Source organism: Ostrea edulis, chromosome 5, assembly GCF_947568905.1.
Source record: "Ostrea edulis chromosome 5, xbOstEdul1.1, whole genome shotgun sequence".
Taxonomy (NCBI): domain Eukaryota; kingdom Metazoa; phylum Mollusca; class Bivalvia; order Ostreida; family Ostreidae; genus Ostrea; species Ostrea edulis.
The window spans coordinates 83,792,794-83,813,451 of record NC_079168.1 but is presented as its reverse complement, the minus strand read 5'-3'; the positions used below and the strand labels follow the sequence as shown (position 1 = coordinate 83,813,451).

General features: G+C 35.0%; 1 protein-coding gene across 1 annotated transcript; it reads right to left on the bottom strand.

Annotated features, from left to right (window-relative positions):
• Positions 1-10,473: 10,473 nt before the first annotated feature.
• On the bottom strand, positions 10,474-20,531 carry LOC125652549 (coatomer subunit epsilon-like). The gene is made up of 10 exons (XM_048881858.2): positions 20,199-20,531; positions 17,251-17,414; positions 17,031-17,133; positions 16,651-16,700; positions 15,102-15,155; positions 14,419-14,500; positions 14,104-14,259; positions 11,951-12,019; positions 10,901-10,975; positions 10,474-10,672 (listed from the first exon to the last, which is right to left on the bottom strand). Exons 1-10 carry the CDS (start codon positions 20,295-20,297, stop codon positions 10,619-10,621), a joined length of 906 nt encoding a protein of 301 aa, XP_048737815.1. The 5' UTR covers positions 20,298-20,531; the 3' UTR covers positions 10,474-10,618.
• Between the last annotated feature and the right edge of the window lie 127 nt (positions 20,532-20,658).

The window sequence follows — 20,658 nt, the reverse complement described above, 5'->3', positions numbered from 1 at the left end:
GTATGTGGATGTGTATACATTGATCTCATCATTATCGTCTCCACGCCAAACACTGCCTCTTAATTATTTTTTAAAGGCTTTGCTTTCGGGTCCACCAATTAGCGCCAATTTTGTCACGTTTGATCGCAGATAATGCACGCTTCTCTTTGTAGTTACAGCGACTTCTGGAGAACTCGTACCCACAATTTTGGGTACGAGTTCTCCTGGAGATAAACTTTATCATTTTACCAAATAAAAATGTGGGTACGAGTTCTCTTGGACAAAAACTTTGTCAATTTACCAAATAAAAGTGTGGGTACGAGTTCTCCTGGAGAAATACTTTGTCATTTTACCAAATAAAAATGTGGGTACGAGTTCTCCTGGCGAAAAACTTTGTCATTTTATCATTTAAAATTCTGGGTACGACTTCTCCTGGAGAAAAAAGGTAGACTTTTCGATATTTTCTTAGAATGAAATGTTTATAAAAAATATGAACCTGGGGAACTTGTTCCTAGATTTCTTTAGTACGAAGCAGGTAACACAATATTACAATATGATATATTTAATCTAAAAAAAAAAAACATGTAAAAGAAACAAATCAATACAGAAATGTCAGACAAACTATACAGATCTACACATAGTCAACAAAACAAATATATACACATACAAACTAAGCTTACAGACTAACAGAGTAATAACAGCAGTCTTAACTTGGGGAATACACACGGCCAAGCTTTTTCAGAAGGGATTCCGTGGACAAGCGGCCTTCTTCATACTTCTCCCATACTATGGCGATCTTGGCGTGAATCTGTAAAATTGAAGCAATATATGACAATAACGAACACAACAAAACCAATAATAATTACAAACAATGTCTTATACATGTAATAGATTGAGAAACAACCCAAAAGGCTTATATTAACCTCGCTCTACAATAATAATTAGCTATTAACTAAATAGTTTTTATTTGTTTCTCCGCGAGTTAATATAACAATATTCAGTGATAAAGAAGATATGAAATGTGTGTACACATTAAGATTACCTTCTTGGCGGACTTCCGTTGATACCTTGACAGTTTCCCCTCACTTACGAGCTTTTTCTGCAGAGGGAGCAGGTCGGCTTCCTTCCTAAGAAGCTCTATCAACAAGTACAAGTTGACGCGCTTCGAAGTCTACCATAAACGAACGCACGACAGGTTCCTGTGGAAGGTGCTGTATGGGGGTCCGCAAAACCTTAGAGGTAAAAATCATGAATTAAAAGAGAGATAGAGAAAGAGTGTAGGTCGTTTCAAATCAAAACACTTTCAATTCTGTTGAGAATATATATTTTTTATTGATAGATTTTTAAAAAGAATTGTCCTAATCTGTATTTACAATGTATGTTATAATAAGATCTGCATATCATACCATCTCGTTTGCCGGACATCATGGCAAATCCCAACGTCCCGTTGTTTTCTCGTATCGTCGGCACAGATGAAGGCATGGATAGATACGTGCTGGACAAAAGGCTTCTTAACCAGCTTGAATGTCCCGTCGATAAACCAGCTCTTAGCTCTGGAAAGGGTGCCCAGCTGTTCGTCAGTGGCGAAGAGGAGATGTCCACGATCGTCTACTCTGATGTCGTCCCTGTAGAATCCAGGCCTAATGAAGTCGGCGGCAAACTGAAAGAGACAAAATATTGTTACGTTTGCATGAGCTATAATGAATATCATGTCATGACAATCCTTGTAGTGTAATTATATATAATCATATATTTTCTAATTAATTATATTTACTACTATTTTAATTAATTACAACTTTTTTCTTGATACGAGGAGCATACTTTTATATTGCAATGTAATGTCACGTACCTCAAAAAATCGAGTGACCTCGTTTCCTCCGGGCGCATCTTTTGCCTCGAATAGTTGTCCATCCTCACCAGGTTGGAGGTCTTCGGTCGACTAGTATCGGGCATCGAATATCTACATTTTCCTGCATCACCGAACACACAATGGACGGAGCCGATGTGAAAACATTGTCCTGGGCAACAGACCTTATCTGAATTGCAACGTCATATCAGCATATGATATCATGTTTATATTTTTTTTCTTAAAACTTTTTTTTATGAATTTCGAAAATTAACAAATAAAATTTCTCTTCATTTCCTTAAATTCTAATGCAAATACTTAACTTCCCAAACCTGTTGCTTGATTTTGGCTGCAATGATGGCTCCGGGTTTTCCTTGGTGGTTGTGGTCCTTGTTGTCAGGCTAGAAGGCGGTTCCAATCTGTACTACTGTTGCGGGGCATCTGTTAAGACTACCACCAGTACATGTACGTCTTACTTGATGGTTTTTTTTTTCTGAAATAAGAATAAAAAATATATAACAAAGAAATTGATATACGTATTATAGTTTTACACCCAGTCATTGATCGGTAAATATCTTATGAGAAGACAAAGTTGTGTCGAAATGCCTTCACATTGTAAGAAAGTCCGCTGCTCTCCAGAAGAAGGTCACCTCCTCGTTGGGAACCCCCATGTTCCACGTTGTATGTAGTCCCACCATTTGTGACTGCGATGACCGTATCGTTAACAGGTGGTTCTACGACTGATCTGAAAATTATGAATGGAATGGAATATAAGATGAAATTTACCTTCAGATTTACATGTAATACTTCTTACTATAATCTTTTTATGTTGCATGAGACATGCAAGGTGAAGATAACGAACAGTGACTCTCATGACTCCTATAAGCAATACAAAATAGATAGTCGGGCAAACACGGACCCCTGGACACACCAGAGGTGGGATCAGGTACGTAGGAGGAGTAAACATCCCCTGTTGACCGGTCACACCCGCCGTGAACCCTATATCCTGATCATCTTATCCCATACATGTTACAAGTATATCAAAGTATATATTGACAAAGAAAAACTTTTTTCGCAACATCAATATAATTATATAGAAGTATGTATGTACTGGTATACAGGCAGTGTAGATAAGTATATATTCTTATTCTTACTCTTGACGCAGACACGTTAAAAGATTAATGCAAATCCATCTCTTCCTCCCTGTCGTCCGGAAAGTCTTCCATGCTGTCTGGAACAGGGGTGGTGCTAATGGGGAAAAAGATAGTTATAAATGATGTATTTTCATCGTAATTGAAATATATCATATATGAGTATTATGAAATGCATTGTTATCATAACATCATATTTGTTCAGTGCTATAAATCAATAAAATGATATATACACACCATCCAACTTTCATGTCTTCTCCCATGTCGTCTGTTCGTTTCCTGTAGGTACATTGATATGCTAATTGTATCTTACCTAAACGTTGATATACTTTCTGTCTGATTAAATGAAACAATGATTCTTAAGTTTAACAATTTTTTTCCCAAATTTTTGACTGAAAATGGGTATTATATTACATTAGATACTTGGTATTATATTACACTAGATACTTGGTATTATATTACACTAGATACTTGGTATTATATTACACTAGATACGTGGAAGACGATGCTACGGTGATGGTAACGAACGTTTGAGTTTGACACATCGTATTAGTATTTTCTCCTTTTATTTAGTATTGGATAATACCGAAGTATATATTTCTCAATGTCTACCAACATCGTGCTATCTATACTAATAATGTAGCGGTTCCTGTGTCGTCTTTTATAACATTGATATAGACCGGGACATCAAATGGAGCTACTAACTTATTGAGAAAGACAGTGAACATTTTCAAATTCAATAAAGATTCATATTCGTTAAATCTCGAGTATGCATAAAAAGATTATCGAATATAAATCAAGATTTACGCATATAAACAGCGAGATTATCGCAGTGGCCAGGGAGAGAGGGTATAAGTGGGGTTGTCAGGATAAGGGATCAAAATTTGGCATTACAATACATGTGATCTTTAAAAATGTTCTTATCAAAAACCATTTGCCATGATGTAGTGCAGATCATATTCGACTAGGATTAGACGTCACTGGGGATTCACAGTTTTACCTGAGAATATGGAAGTTTGGACAAGTTTTCCGTAGATAATTTTTTTTTTTAAATTTGCCCCTCTACCCTAAACAAAACTACAATAGAATTATTTACAGAGTGATAAATTAACATTCAGTCAAACTAAACAAATTAAATGCAAAATTAACAGTAGTCGTAATCAATTGAAGCAGAATTTATTCAAAAACTTCTACATGGGAAGAAGAAATCTCTTGCTGTGGACTACAATGCGACATTTAGATACATCTGTTTATCTATTAATAATACTAATTTTCATTGATATGTCGATTCGATACATGTATATACCCGTGAACTCGAAATAAAAACACCATGTGAATCATCCACCTCTGCTCCATATTTAGATATTTGATTAAAAATAGATATTAACGGCAAACTAACAGTTCAACTTTATGATAAACGGGATGATTTAAGTTTCTACATTGTCAACTTCCCATATTTATGTAGCAATATTCCATTATCACCTGCATATGGTGTTTATACATCTCAACTGATTCGATACGCAAGAAAGAACTTGTTATGCGTATGGTCAGTTTTTAAATCGAGGCAAGCTACAGACAAACAAGTTGATGGTGCAGGAGTTTAAAAAGTCTTGTTTAAAGTCAGGATTTCGCAATTCTATGGTTGTTATAATAATCTAGTTTGCAAATACAACCTATTATTGGGTCAAATGCTGTCTGATTTGTTTCATGCCGATTGTTAGGCTGTTCTTGACACACTAATTTTGACTACAGATAACTCCGTTTACCTGATCAAAATATAGGGCTCACGACGGGTGTGACCGGTCGACAGGGGATACTTACTCCTCCTAGGCACTCTGGTATATCCAGGGGTCCGTATTTGCCCAACTTTTGTATTGCTTATGGGAGTTATGAGATTAATCACTGTTCATTATCTTCACCTTTCATGTATGTACATGTATAAATAGGCCATTGCACACCCATGATAGGGTTGACATGGAACAGTAAATGTATTTAATCAATATTCAGCGAAAAAAAACCTCAATCATGTGAAAGGTGATTTGGAGAAATACAACACATAACAAGATTGCTACACGTAGCAAAAAAAAAAAAAGTTGAAACACAAAAGTCCCATAACTCCTGTAAAATTTGTCAAATCAAAATAACGGCGCAATAGGATCAACTACATATGGTGGGCTACATATGGTGATTAACATTCCTACAAAATTTGAACAAAATCTGTTGAGCGGTTTCGGAGGAGTTGCGTCCACAAAGTGTTTCTATAGTGTAGTAGCATGTATAAATTCAACAAAGTTCCATAACTCCTGTAAAATATGTAGAATCAAAATGATGGCACAATATGATCAACTACACATGGTAATTAACAATACTACAAAATATGAACAAAATCCATTGGGCAGTTTCTGGGGAGTTGCGTCCACAAAGTGTTCTTATAGTGTAGCACGTACAAATTCAACAAAGTTCCATAACTCCTGTAAAAATTGTCGAATCAAAATGGCGGCGTAATATGATCAACTACACATGGTGACTAACTATGGTACAAATTATGAACAAAATCCGTCTCACGGTTTCTGAGGAGTTGCTTCCACAGAGTGAAGCGTGACGGACGGACGGGCACCGGTATTTCTATGTCCCCTTCCGCGTTGTTTTGAATACAGAAGTCAATTCAATTACTTAAGAGTACATAAAAATTTTGTAAACATTTTTAATCTTTGCCGATTATTGTAATTGTGTTTGTGCCAATAAATATTTGTATTTGTATAGGTCAAAATCTTGAATTGGGGTTGGTAATGGACGGGAAACCAATGGAGTTCCGTCAGAATGGGCAATATGTGTTCCCGTTTCGGCGACCTCGTAACTAGACGAGCAGAAGTATTCTGCGCCCGTTGCAGCATGTCCAATGTTGTTTATTCCACTCAACTCCAAAATATAGACAGTTTCCATAATCAAGTTTAGGTGTTACAAAGGCGTTTACCAGTAGCCCTTTTCACAAAAAAAATCTTACGATAAATAATCATCGTAAGACAAAACGTATGAGGGTTTTGCTACCTGCAATAATGTAGCCCTCTCCGATTTTGTTGTTGTTTTGTTGGGTTTTTTTTAATTGTTTGTTTTTGGGGAGAAAACGTCAGAATAAAAAAAAATCGGATATTATTGCAGCTAGGGTTTTGCAAGTTTCATTTGTTAGGTAGCGTCTTATTCGCCCGATGTTAAAAATCTGACAGTGACATAATTTGACGACTGATGATACTTGTTTTTTCCATTGTACATGTAAAGATGTTAATCGAAAAATACGTCTAACTTTTTCTCGCATGCTTTACTCTTGACAACATGGTCCCCCATCTTGAGATGCAGCGTAGGTGCGCAGTCTATTAAGTGTAGTTTCGTTGAAAACAGAATTAGTTTTTCAAATCAGGTCTTTCATCATACTAGATGGAAACTTGACTGGGTTTTAACAACTTTTAATTTATTAGGTATTAACTTTTCAGTAGACTTACAAGAAATTACAGATTTAAACTACAACATACAGATTCCTAAAATAAAGAGCATGCTACAACATTGGAAAAGGCGAGTTCTAACACCAATTGGTCGGGTTACAGTGGTTAAAACATTAATTATTCCGAAAATAAACCATTTATTTCTATCACTACCAACACCGAAAAAGGAGATAATTAATTCATTGAGTAAAGATATTTTTGAATTTATTTGGAATGGAAAATGTGACAAAGTAAAATGTTCTATTGTAACTCAAGACCACCAATATGGAGGTCTAAAAATGGTGGACATCAACAATTTTATCTTGTCTTTAAAATGTTCATGGTTGAAAAGGTTATTGATGGGAAAAATATCCTGGGTAGATATTTTTTAAGCAATTAATGGTCATGATTTTGTTCACAAATTACTTGATTTTGGAGATGAATGTGTTATTCCAGAAAACAATATGTTTTTAATTCTATACTCCATGTAATAGAATCCTTTGACAAAAATTTCTACATGGAAACCTATCCCAGCATTCCTGTGTGGTGTAATTCAAATATTAGAGTGGGTAAGAAAACACTGTTTATCAAAAACTGGTATAAAAAAGGTGTAAAACTCATTGACGATTTCCTAGATGACAAAGGGAATCTTTTACCACATAACCTTTTTCAACATAAATTTGATATCCAAGTTTGTATGTTATAATATAACAGTGTATTGAGTGCAATATCAACTCATCTGAAATTGTTTGAAAACAAAGGTTTAATCAATAGATCGTTTACACCTTATATTCCATTGTATTATAAACCTTTGATTTTGCAAACTAAATGTACTAAATCTGTTTACAAACAGTTAAATGTAAATCATGATATACCTACTTCTGTTTCAAAGTGGAACTTAGAGCTGGTAGCTTATGGAATAGAAATATGTGTTAAGGATGCCTTTACTGTATGTTTTAAGACTACCAAGGACTCTACTATCCAATGGTTACAATATGGAATACTTCATAGAATTCTGCCTGTCAATTATTATCTTTAAAAAATCAATGTTGTGTCTTTTGATTGTTGTACCTTTTGTAATGATGAAGTTGAGACAATTCAACACATTTTCATTGACTGTGAAAAAGTATCTATATTATGGAGCAATCTGAGCATGCACATTTATAAAACAACTTCCAAAAGAATAGGTTTTAATGTACTTAATATTTTATTAGGTGAACTCTCATTGTCGAAAGGTAACATAATTGTAAATTTCCTTATCCTATATACAAAACAATATATTTTTTCTTGTTTGAAAAAAAAAACCCAAAACAAATTTCCAAGATTCTTGGAATTATTGTTCTACTCTATACAACAAATACAAGGTTGAAAAATGTATTGCGTATCAGAATTTAGAAATACAAAAATTTGAAAATACCTGGCATGTATGCATGGAAAACACTTTTTGACAACATAAAAAAATCATAATTCGTTGAAAACAGAATTAGTTCAGTCTGTGATTTGATTTAAGAAGGTTCCGTGTCATCCAAGATCCCATGTCTGCGATGCAGGATTCCCTGCGAGATACGTAGTTTAACAAGTTTTCCTCTAGTCTGATTACCATGTAGACTTTTGTATCGTCCGATGATGAAATACAATTGTATTTGTAGTCTTTTCACCTTAATTATCGTTCTGTCATCTTTTCAACCCCAAAAACAAGCCATAGCATATAATTTTATATCATTTACATTTTTTTTCATTGTTTTCGTGTTGTTCTTTTGGTGATTAAAATTACACCTTCTACATGCAAGTTATTCTTTTACTTCCATATTGCTTGGGGAATTTATGCATATTTACTGGCCTCCGACAGTTATTTTTTTCCACTCAATATACTTACATTTGACAAAATCTGAGGTACATTTGCAGCTATGTTTAGTAAATATGTTTAAGGAAGTTGGTTTCTGAGCTTTTGAGCACAACTGTGCAGGATGCTACAACTAAGTATATCTATTACTGAACTCTGTCCAGTTGAAAAATTTAGTGTCAATTCAAATTTTTGAAAAGGTTTGGCAGGGACTATATTTTGTGGCGGAAGGATTCATTAATCAAAAAGTTCTAAATCGACAGTTTCTGTTTCATCGTCTATTTTTATACTCCTATACGTGTATTTCAGTTTTATTATTTATGATACGGGTAGTTGAGACTTGGAACTAGTTCAAATATTGTAATTTATTAACTTGGTTGATATATTTTTCCAAACAGAACACCAATTCTTCAAAAAGTTTAAATTAATTTATTCGAAATTTTGTATAAAAATTCAGTATTTTCGCCAATAATTCAAAAATTTGATCGCCAACCCCACTTTTAAGTTACATTCAAAATTGTAAGGCCAGACCTTGAATTAGAAATTGACATTATTCTTCATATGTTGATATGAAGTTTTTCGTATATAAAGTGCAAAAAGTTCACACTTTCCATTTCTAGTATTTTTTTTATCTGTAATGTTAGAAGACATGATTATGTATCTATTTTATGTAATCATTGATTTGTGTTGCTTATGTTGTGTTGACACCAAAAGACAAATCACTTAATTGAATAAATTTCAAGTGCAAAAAGGTCATGTTTAGATTGGCCCGTGTTTTGTTTGTTTTTTTAAATTTCCTATTTCTCCTTCAAAGTAGAAATCAAAAATACACTTCCTAAAAAAATTGACATTACTCCAAATCTCAGGTGCAAACCTCTTTAAAAATAACTTCACCAAAATTTTCAATGAAGAGCTATTTATTCCGAAGTTTCTACAGCAATACATGCTATATAAAACTAAAAAATAATTAAACAAGAAAAGTAGAATAAATTTTTTGAGGTCTTTCATTTTAAATGCTGACAAGTTTTAGGCAACTGATTGAATAATTCAAAGTTAGGCAAGTTGACACAACTGCTCTTGAAAATAAAATCAATTAAACAATAAAATGCTGTCTTTGTTTCATCAGGTGATGAATTAATTGTATCTGCAATGATTGCTACCTTCATCACCCGATGAAACAACAAAGAAAGACATTTTATTGTTTATAAATTTATATTTTTATGTATCGTTTTAAAATATAAACTAGATTTAAAGGAGGTACTCTACATTGTCAGAATGGCTGACTTCCTTTTAAAACATTGAAAATATAAATATCAGCAATATTTGCCTATTCATTTCAAAACCCATGCCTAGCCGAGTAGTTCAGTATGTTAGCACATCAAGTACTGAACTGTAGATCGCGAGTTCGAGTCCAGCAGAGGTTTTTAATTTTTTTCAGAATATTTCTACTAAATCTGCATTTTTTGACTAAATAAAAAAAAATTGAACATATCCTCCACTTTTCATCCATATCAAATTTCTCTGGTGTAGCATACCTCCTCAAGTACTAAAATATCATATGGTTGACCCATCCATATTTGGTAATGATTACACCCACAGGTGGTACTAAAAACCGGATCGAACTAGTTTGCAACAAACAAGCATTCAATGTCCCAGATGAAAGCAATGTCAATTTCAATATAAGAGAAAAAATTCAGTGAATGTAAATATATGTATATAGCATTTAGAGCAACATCATGTGAATTTAATCATATCTGTTTTGGCGACTTCCAGGTTCTCTGCATTGTTGTGCGACTGTAGGGTGCGCACATCACTTCTTTGTGAAAGTCTAAGTTGGATGGACCTTAATCAAGGTATTCAAATACCCTTTATTGAGTAATTTCAGCATCAGGGATATTTAGCAGATTTTTCTTTAAAACGTACAGGTAATTTGAAATTTTTGAGCTTTATTTTATTTTTTTGGTGGATTTTCATTTAACAGCTGTATCACTTATGTCAAAAGAAAGTTTGGCGCCTTTTTTTGGCGAATTTTCCTCATTGTCAAAAAAGCCAACATTTGTAGCATGCCAAAATTATCCGATATACGGCATTAGCCTTTCTTTATTTTGGGAAATCTCATATTCAGTTCAACATGCACATGAATATCAACACCAATGCTTTCCATTCAAGACTGAAGTAAAATGTGATATAAATTTATTTATTTATAAATATCTATGCAATGATACACCTTCCATAAACGAAAACAGCTGTTCATCTTTTCCCCACAATGACCACAACAGCAAATTGTATGTAACAGAGACAATGATAAAATGTGAACTGTTTGTTAGGCTGTCACAGACGGCGAGTAGTTGCGAGATATCCTGTCAAAATCACTCTCCTGTAAAATAGAGACAATCAAAATGAAGGTCAGGATAAGTGAGAATGAAAAGTAGACAGAAGATATTTGATTTGAATAGGTTTAAGTGTAAAAAAAAAAGGGGGGGGGGGCATGGGCCTTCAGCTCAGGTGAGCTAAAAACTTGTTCTCAGTTGGATTATTTCAATATGAAGTTAAATTTTTTAATATTCTATTATTTCGTAGATCAAAGACATTCTTAAAACCCCACCTTTTGTAAATAGTCCCTGACAAATGGATGGTTCCGATGGGAATCCTTCAACTGTGATACATATCGGTTACTGACCTGTTAATGTACAAAATGTCAGAGGTTAGGGCACGTCAACAAGTGTACACGAGGATAAACACAAAGCTAGGGCACCTACTCTATCAATTCATCAAACATGTCCAGATATGCTTTGAAATATATACAACTACTTATGGTAGCTGCTCGCTAGCCCACAAGTACCCGATGATTACAAGAATATCTCAACATATATAGTTTTTTATGAATCTGATTCTTCTTATTGAAGCAAATCAATCAATCCGATATCTTTAAAAAGATGATAGGAAATCTGACAATTTTCATAATCACTTATCTGAAATAATCAGACTGTAATCAATTACACAATTGATATTTAAATAACCCTTTCTATAAAGTGATAAAGCATTCTTCATTGTAAAAAAAAAGTCAGTGAATAGGTTATGATTTGTAAATGTTACACAGAATTCAACATGATGAATTATCAAAATCACAATTGATGATTGGAAATGAAGGGGTTTTAACGACAGACTATGGATTGTTGGTGATATTCAAAACATCAATACTTTGAAATGTTAACAACTGAAAAATTTTCTTAAAGACATTATAAGCAAACTTTTAAACTTATAATATGATCTCAGGCAAATTCTAATATTCAATGAAAATGTCAATATACATGTATCACTGCATGAAAATGAGGTGGGAGGTGACCAGACCATGTCATGAATGAAATAATGAGGTGGGAGGTGACCAGACCAAGTAATAAATAAAATAATGAGGTGGGAGGTGACCAGACCAAGTCATGAATGAAATAATGAGGTGGGAGGTGACCAGACCATGTCATGAATGAAATAATGAGGTGGGAGGTGACCAGACCAAGTCATGAATGAAATAATGAGGTGGGAGGTGACCAGACCATGTCATGAATGAAATAATGAGGTGGGAGGTGACCAGACCAAGTAATAAATGAAATAATGAGATGGGAGGTGACCAGACCATGTCATGAATGAAATAACTAACCTCAGGAGGTTTTCCAATATGCTGCGTTAAAACAATCATATTGATTAGCGTTTCTGGATTGTTGGAATCCTACAACAACAAAATGAAAATTTATACAACACAATGAATAATAAACTAACACAAAATGTCAAGTTTGCTTGTATTATGGAAAATACAAAAACAATGGATGTCTGAGTACTTGGAGATAATACACAGAAACTATCCCATGATTTCATTTTCTAATTCCCTCAAAATACCATGAAACATCAAAAGGTTTATTACTTAAATATCAATGGTAAATTACATGTATGTATAGGTTTTGCAAATATTAATTATATATGAATTTTCTTTGGGGGGTGGGTGGGTGTTAAGGAGTGGGTATAATCTTTACTTTGGCCAAAGGAACTTGATTATACTCAAAACACCTTGTCTGGTCATACCCATTTTTTCTAACCTTCTCAAACTTAAGCTTTCATTGTAAACTTAAGTTATGATAAATATCTGTCTTAATACACTACAGATCTAAATTCGTATTAACTGTACGACAGCCTATGGGACCATCCTAAATGATGATATTTTCGTATTAACTGTACGACAGCCTATAGGACCATCCTAAATGATTATATTTTCGTATTACCTGTACGACAGCCTATGGGACCATCCTAAATGATGATATTTTCGTATTAACTGTACAACAGCCTATGGGACCATCCTAAATTATGATATTTTCATATTAACTGTACGACAGCCTATGGGACCATCCTAAATGATATTTTCTCAACTTGTTTTCTTTCATCTAAATAGAAATGACTGCCCTCATGCTGTTCTATGTTCTGGGACATTTTAAGCACACAAAACCCTCCATTTTGTTGTAAATCTTTTAGAGGCAGAAGTGAATGCTAATTTTATCAACTTCATAATTCCAGGAAAGGTAACTATTACCTCCGATATGGAACAAATTGTTAGCGATATTCAATTTTAGCTATCTCATCACTCTCGCTAATAATGTCAAAATTAAATCCTCATTAAAAATTCTGCTTATACAGTAAACGAGGAGATTGTTTTTTCTACTAAACAGGGAAGAGACGCGGGTTTGAACAGTGAAAACCCTCCCCCTGATCTCGGTAGAAAATAAATATATTTGCCTGTTTTTAATGCACTTCCAATAATACTAAATTGCAGTCCTTTTTGTAGGTTGGCTCCCAGAAAATATTGCATGAGGTGGGAGCCACTCTTCTAGGGAAGATTTTGGGATCCACACATGTATATGTAGCTGTGCTTACCCTAACGGTTACACGTATTGTAATATTGTCACAGACGACAAGACATTTGCCATGAATGTAAAAACGTTAAGCGCTTGGTAAATCTGGATTAGAATAGGTTCTTAGTACCCCTTGCTTGTCGTAAGAGGCGACTAAATAGGGCGGTCCTTTGGACAAGACTGTAAAAACAGATGTCCCATGCCACAGCAGATGTGGCACGATAAAGATCCCTCCCTACTAAAACGTAATAAGCGCTGAACATAGGCCTAAATTTTGCAGCCCTTCACCGGCAGTGGTGATGTCTCCATATGAGTGAAAAATTCTCAAGTGGGATGTTAAACAATATACAATCAATCAACCTCTTTTAAAAGAAAGTTTTTAAGATTGGAACTTACGACTACTTCATGAGTTTATGATGAAAACTGAAGAACACAGGTTAAAAAGTTTTAATAGTACAATATTTTTATCTAGTGACCTTGACCTTTCAAAAACACATTGTTCAGGAATCAGTGACCACTACCAGGCCTTCAATTATTTAATATCTATGCACCCAATTAATATGCTAGATGTTCAGGTGTAAAGAAACAAGATTTTCAAAGATTGAATGCATCAATTCTCTATACATAATCCTCTAACCCAGGGTTCACGAGTTTCCCCAATTTTTGGTAGATTATAACTTATGTACCCGTTTTTGTGCTTAATATTCAGAACAATAAAAATTCTTGATAGATGTGATGTATTATCACAATATAATCCAAATAGCCTGCCCTGGAGCCTGAACTTCTGACACAAGGACAACAAATACAATTTTAGTTAAAGCCTCTTTTTTCAATATATCTATGCACCCAGTTTTTTACACTTTAACCCTCTCTACTTTACAAAACATCCCATTAGCTCTGTTGCTGATATTACCTTATCCATGGCCTCCTGTAACACAGATTCTGCATCGTCAAATTTCCCCTGTGCAATGTAACATGCAGCCTGACCGTTTAGTAGGAGGGGCGTTGAGTTGTGTTTGTCTGCCATCTCTTGAAAAATGTAATAGGCATCCTGGTATTTCTCCCCTCCCTAAAATATTTACAATTTACTATGCATATACTATAGCAAATCAAAATATCACTAAAATATTTACATTTTACTAAGCTTACACCATAGCAAATCAAAATATCACTAGCATCCATCTGGATTTAAACATTCATTACCATACTTAGAATGTGATTAACGTACCACAGTTAGGTTAAACCAGGCTTGAGCCAGCTGTGTCAGGATGCTGTCTTCATCGATCTCCTGCATTCTCTTTAGTTCCTTTCTACAATTGCAAATCATGGTCCTGGCAAGTTGCACTATGCCAAATTGACAACATATTCACACAAAGAAATACAGTAGAGCACAGTTACAGCAAACACACTTATAATGAATTCACACTTACAGTGAAGTGATTTTCATTCCCGGTAGTTTTAAAACATCATAAACTTATTGGATATAACAATTTCCGTTTATAATGAATCAAAATTGTTCCTTCATAAAACTTCACTATAAGTGTGTTTTACTACATATGAACAAAAAAATGATTTGATGGTTTTTTATTGTTTCTTTTTCAGACTTTGGGAGGGGGCCTACATAGGCTATGCTTGTTGCCCGATCCTTTTAATTTTCCCGATCCTTATAACATGTTTATAAAAAAAAAATTAAAGACTTTGGGTTTTTCAGTTTTTTTCTTTCCATATATTAAACTTTATGAAATTTCTATACTGTAAATCAAGCCAATTAGAGTCTTCTTGGGGAAAAAAACCTCTTGAATTATCACACAAACTGGTAGATATTTAGCATATGTACACCATGAAATATGCAAAAGACTAATTCAATAAAACAAAAGAGGTAAAATGAATTGTAAGATAAACAATGCTTACCTTGCTAGGTCAACTCGATCTAACTTGAGTAAAATTTGGATTGTAAGACCAAGGCTGAAAAAATTTAAACATATGTAACGATAGATTTTATCTAAACTCACCAAAAAACGTTTAATTACTAAAATTCACCATTCAGAGAGTAAATCATCACATTTATGTAAAGCATGACTTAATTTAATACAAATGACAAGAAAGTCATATGTGACCCTTCAAGGGGACTCCTGCAAAAATGTCACATAAGGCAGGGAGTTGCTGAGCATAGTTTAAGATGTTAAAGATACAGGTGATGAATTTGAAATGTGACCCCCCCCCCCCCCCCCCCACCAACCCTTTCTGTACATATTAACTTTTGAAGACTATTTCACCCACTGATAACTTTAAACATGATGGCTGTCATCTTGATAAATTGTGTCACATCTCATGGGAAGTTTCAAGAAGAAGTGATAAATGCATCAAAATATCACCAACTGCCTCCATCCAGACATAACAACAGCTGCAAGATCATAAATGACTGCACCAACACGGCCAAGATCATAAATGACTGAACCAACACGGCCAAGATCATAAATGACTGCACCAACACAGCCAAGATCATAAATGACTGCACCAACATGGCCAAGATCATAAATGACTGAACCAACACGGCCAAGATCATAAATGACTGCACCAACACAGCCAAGATCATAAATGACTGCACCAACACAGCCAAGATAATAAATGACTGCACTAACACAGCCAAGATCATAAATGACTGCACCAACACTGCCAAGATCATAAATGACTGCATTAACTCCAGCCAAGATCATAAATGACTGCACTAACACAGCCAAGGTCATAAATGACTGCACTAACACAGCCAAGGTCATAAATGACTGCACTAACACAGCCAAGGTCATAAATGACTGCACTAACACAGCCAAGGTCATAAATGACTGCACTAACACAGCCAAGATCATAAATGACTGCACTAACACAGCCAAGGTCATAAAATGACTGCACCAACACAGCCAATATCATAAATGACTGTACTAACTCAGCCATGATCATAAATGACTGCACCAACACAGCCATGATCATAAATGACTGCATCAACACAGCCAAGATCATAAATGACTGCACCAACACAGCCAAGATCATAAATGACTGCACCAACACTGCCAAGATCATAAATGACTGCATTAACTCCAGCCAAGATAATAAATGACTGCACTAACACAGCCAAGATAATAAATGACTGCACCAACACAGCCATGATCATAAATGACTGCACCAACACAGCCATGATCATAAATGACTGCACCAACACAGCCATGATCATAAATGACTGCACCAACACAGCCATGATCATAAATGACTGCACCAACACAGCCAAGATCATAAATGACTGCACCAACACAGCCAAGATCATAAATGACTGCACCAACACAGCCAAGATCATAAATGACTGCACCAACACAGCCAAGATCATAAATGACTGCACCAACACAGCCAAGATAATAAATGACTGCACTAACACAGCCATGCACTGCAGGTAACAGTGAAGACTTACCATTCCAAGGCATCTGACTGGTGAAGGGCCCGTAATGCAGCATCGCTATTCTAAAAAATAAAGGAAAACAAATATCTTGTTTAAAGTTATCTAATCTTTTGATTCCATTTCTTACATGCTGAAACCACAATGAATTTAGGAGGCTTTGAATTTGGTACTTCATCAGAGTGCTTCAGCACTTTCGGTGGAATTTTATAATGTAAATAACACAATAACGATTCAGCTGGAGACTGACCTTCAGCAAATCTAATATGACTCACGTAAATGTCCAGCATTACAAGCCACTATTTTAAGGAAGTTTTGTACAGCTCCTTTTAAATTCCACAGTGTATAACGGTAGGTTTACACGGGTAGGTTTACACAGGTAGGTTTACACTCACTTGTTCATGGTTGTATATGGAGGCTGCCATCACCAGGAATGTGCTATTGGAAACATCCACACTGGCACTCATCTTCTGGTCCAAATCCCTCACTATAGATGCTCTATCAAAGATACACAGTTCAAAAATTGAAATTATTTTGATACTGTTATGCTTTTAGTAAGAGGGAAAGAATTGACCTTTGGATTATATGAATTTGCAACTTTTAATAGCCGAGTACCTTTTGCTTTCACTGGATAAATAGTCAGCAAACATCTTCACTGCCTGCAGCTCTGGGGGGTGTGAAGAGTTAATTTCATCCAATACAACTCCAAATTTCCTCTGAGCCAGGTACGCTCTGTACATTATTACATCTTTGGCGGTTTTCAGATCTGGGTTAGATATCTGAAATAAAAAGACATGTGAACTGAATTTTTGTCATCATATGAGTTCAATTTACTGGGTAGAAATGACCACTTAGTACTGTCTATATTACTTATTTTGACCTTGCAGCTATTCTGGTGACACTGTAATAATAGTGATAGTTAGAACACTGGCAAGCACATGCAAGAATTTATCTTTCATATAATTCAAATAGCATTTTTCAGACACTTCAAAATCTTATCCTCATCACAAAAACAATCTCTCTCCCTTAATTCTTTACTTTAATAGACAATTCAGTCTGTATCCATTCGATACATTAGTTGTGACCATCTGTACCCAAGTGTAATTACTGTAACCTGGCCTCTAAGTCAACAATATCTATGCAGTTATAGTTATGAGTTACAAATATTTCTTGCTTTCATTTTCCATAAACCGCTGCGGTGGTTTCGAGGTTAGAGTGTTCGCCCCGCATGCAGAAGGCCGGGGTTTGAATCCTGGTCGTGACAGACCTAAGCCGTTAAAACAGGAAGTGACAGTTCCATCGCCAAATGCTTGGCATCAGGTGTGAATGTCACGGGTCCTCAGAGATTACCTTAAAAACTGATGTCACGTGTCACAGTTGGTGTGGCACGCTAAAGAACCCTCACTGCTCAACGGCTGTAAGCGCCGAGCAAAGGGCTAAATTTGAAGCCCTTCATCGGTCTTGGTGACATCTCCATATCAGTGAAAAATTCTCTCTCGAGACGTTAAACAAGATACAATCAATAAATTCATTTTCCATACAATTTGTATTGTACCCTTTCTGTAACATTTGTATTGTACCCGTTCTGTAACATTTGTACTAAAGAAATATAGAGCATGCAACCTTGGATCCAATAGTGTCACCTAAAAATGGAGTCCTTATTTCTTGCCAATCTAGGTTAATGTGATCTTGTACATTTACAATCCTGCAGAAGATATAAATATAGTCCTCCAGATTGCCCAAGAATGCACCATTTTGAATGATTCTTTTCAAAAAATTTCCTCCCTAGCATAATTGCACCTCAACTTGACCCACCTCAAATTCTATAATTCACCTGCTTCAAATTCTAAATTCACCTGACTTACTTATTTCTAGTTAAAAACCTTGGAAATCGGCATATAAATTTTTCAATCATAAGATCACATCAAGCACAGTGTTTTTTTTAATTCATACTAATTTTTCCATCAATATAGAATTTCTATCAGATTTTGACATGTTTTACTTTAAACTTTTTAAATATTTCAATCATGAAATGTTGATTACATTTTCAATACAATCTTGTATATCAAAGAGCTATACAAGATTTCAGGAAGTTGCCGATTCTGTTGAATTGACGTCTGTTTGCAAGTTAATGGGCTTTCTGACTGGTTATCCTAAAATCTGCTTATCTGACAAATATTTCTAAGCATACATATGACGAAATCAACCATAGTCCGAGGTCAAATATTTGTTTTATAATGTTCTCATATGAGTATGAAAAACACATTATGATGACAAAAGTTCAGTTAGTGAAGAAAAATCAATAAAATACATTCACCGACTCTTTCCTAGTTATTTCCTGTATTGCAAGATCTGTAGAGATGTCAAGTGTCAATGGTTACACCTGGGTACAGATTGTCACAACTCAGACTCTGTATCAAATAAATACAAGCTGAATTGCTTAAGTAAAGAATAAGGGAAGGGAGAGTGAGGTCAGAATAAAATGGTTACACTTGCAGATGGTCACAACTCTATATCAAATAGACACAGGCTGAATACGGGACTTTCGAGATGGTGATACGGATCCACTCTGAATTTTATCGCGCGTTGAACATAATTTGTAGGTTATGTCATTTCCGGATTACAATAACACCTAAGTAAACACTTCAACTGCGATCAATTTCCTGCATTAAAATGATGTCTTTCAAAGAAAGGAATTCCTACAACCAATTATAGGAAAATGCATTTGAATTAAATTATGTGAGTTAGCGAAGGAAATAAATCTAGGGAATATCTTGAGGATAACAGTAAAACTTAATGCATTATATCCAAGGATACGTATCCAAATGTGCATCTTCCTTTCCATCTACTTTACACCCAAGTACTAAGCACCAATTGTTATCGTAGGACTGCGCATAGCTCTTTACTGACCGTCTGCTAGCAAAACATTTGTATCGATGTCAACATTGCCCTACAACTGGGTACTTATCACGTAACCTTGGTGTATAAATATCAATTCTAATCGGTCATTCCGGCACATCCCAAAAGTCTAAGTATAGCATTAGGGAAGGGAGAGGGGTCAGGGCCGCATTCAAGATCGTAGCGGCTAGCCTAGGGGCTAGATATGGCAGCTGAATTGTGTCATTTTACAATTTATCGTCTTTTTGTTATTTCAAGGCGAAAAGACAACAAAACGATATTTAGCGACTTTTCGTCCCGAAATAACGAAAAGACGACAAAATGATAATATCAGTTACTACTTATCGCCTCAAAATAACGAAAAGACAACACATTATAAAATGGTATACCTAGCCTCTACGATCTTGAACGCAGCCCAGCCTGGGTTACACAGGGCACACTTGGTAACAGATGGTAACAACTCTGTATAAAATGGATACAAGATGAACTGTCTAAGTAAAGAATTAGGGAAGGGAGAGAGAAGTCAGGTTACAACGGTTATCAAACCCTGATAATCAACATGATGAACATCAACATGCTAGAGCTGTCAGACAACAAGCCGGTTGTGTTCTGCATGGAAAACCTCTCTTTAAAAAATTACACCAATAACGTCACAATACAATTACCCTCAATTTCTGACATTCGTTTATGCAATGTTGATAATTTCCGGTGTATAATGCTGTTTTGATCTCAAAGAGTTCATCAACATCTTTCTCGGTAGCCATCTTCAACGAATCTCATGCAACGCATGCGTGGCCAACGTGGAAAATAAAATCTGGATCAGTTGTACACTTGTAGATTCAAGGGGTTATATTGAGATTTCTTTTTCTTCTGTTCTTTTCTTTCACGTGTGACATGTTTAAGAATGCTATCTTAGCATCTAAACACTAACTAAAAATATATTCACATTGTCCTTTATTCAAATACACTCCAATCGAAATGGTATCTTAAATGTTAAATAATGATTATGCAAAAATGTTTCTAGTTTTGACTCAATCTATCAGTAACTACAGATATCGTAAAATATATAAACATGATCTGTTCTTTATATTCTATGTATTTATAGTAGTATCACGTTGATGATGA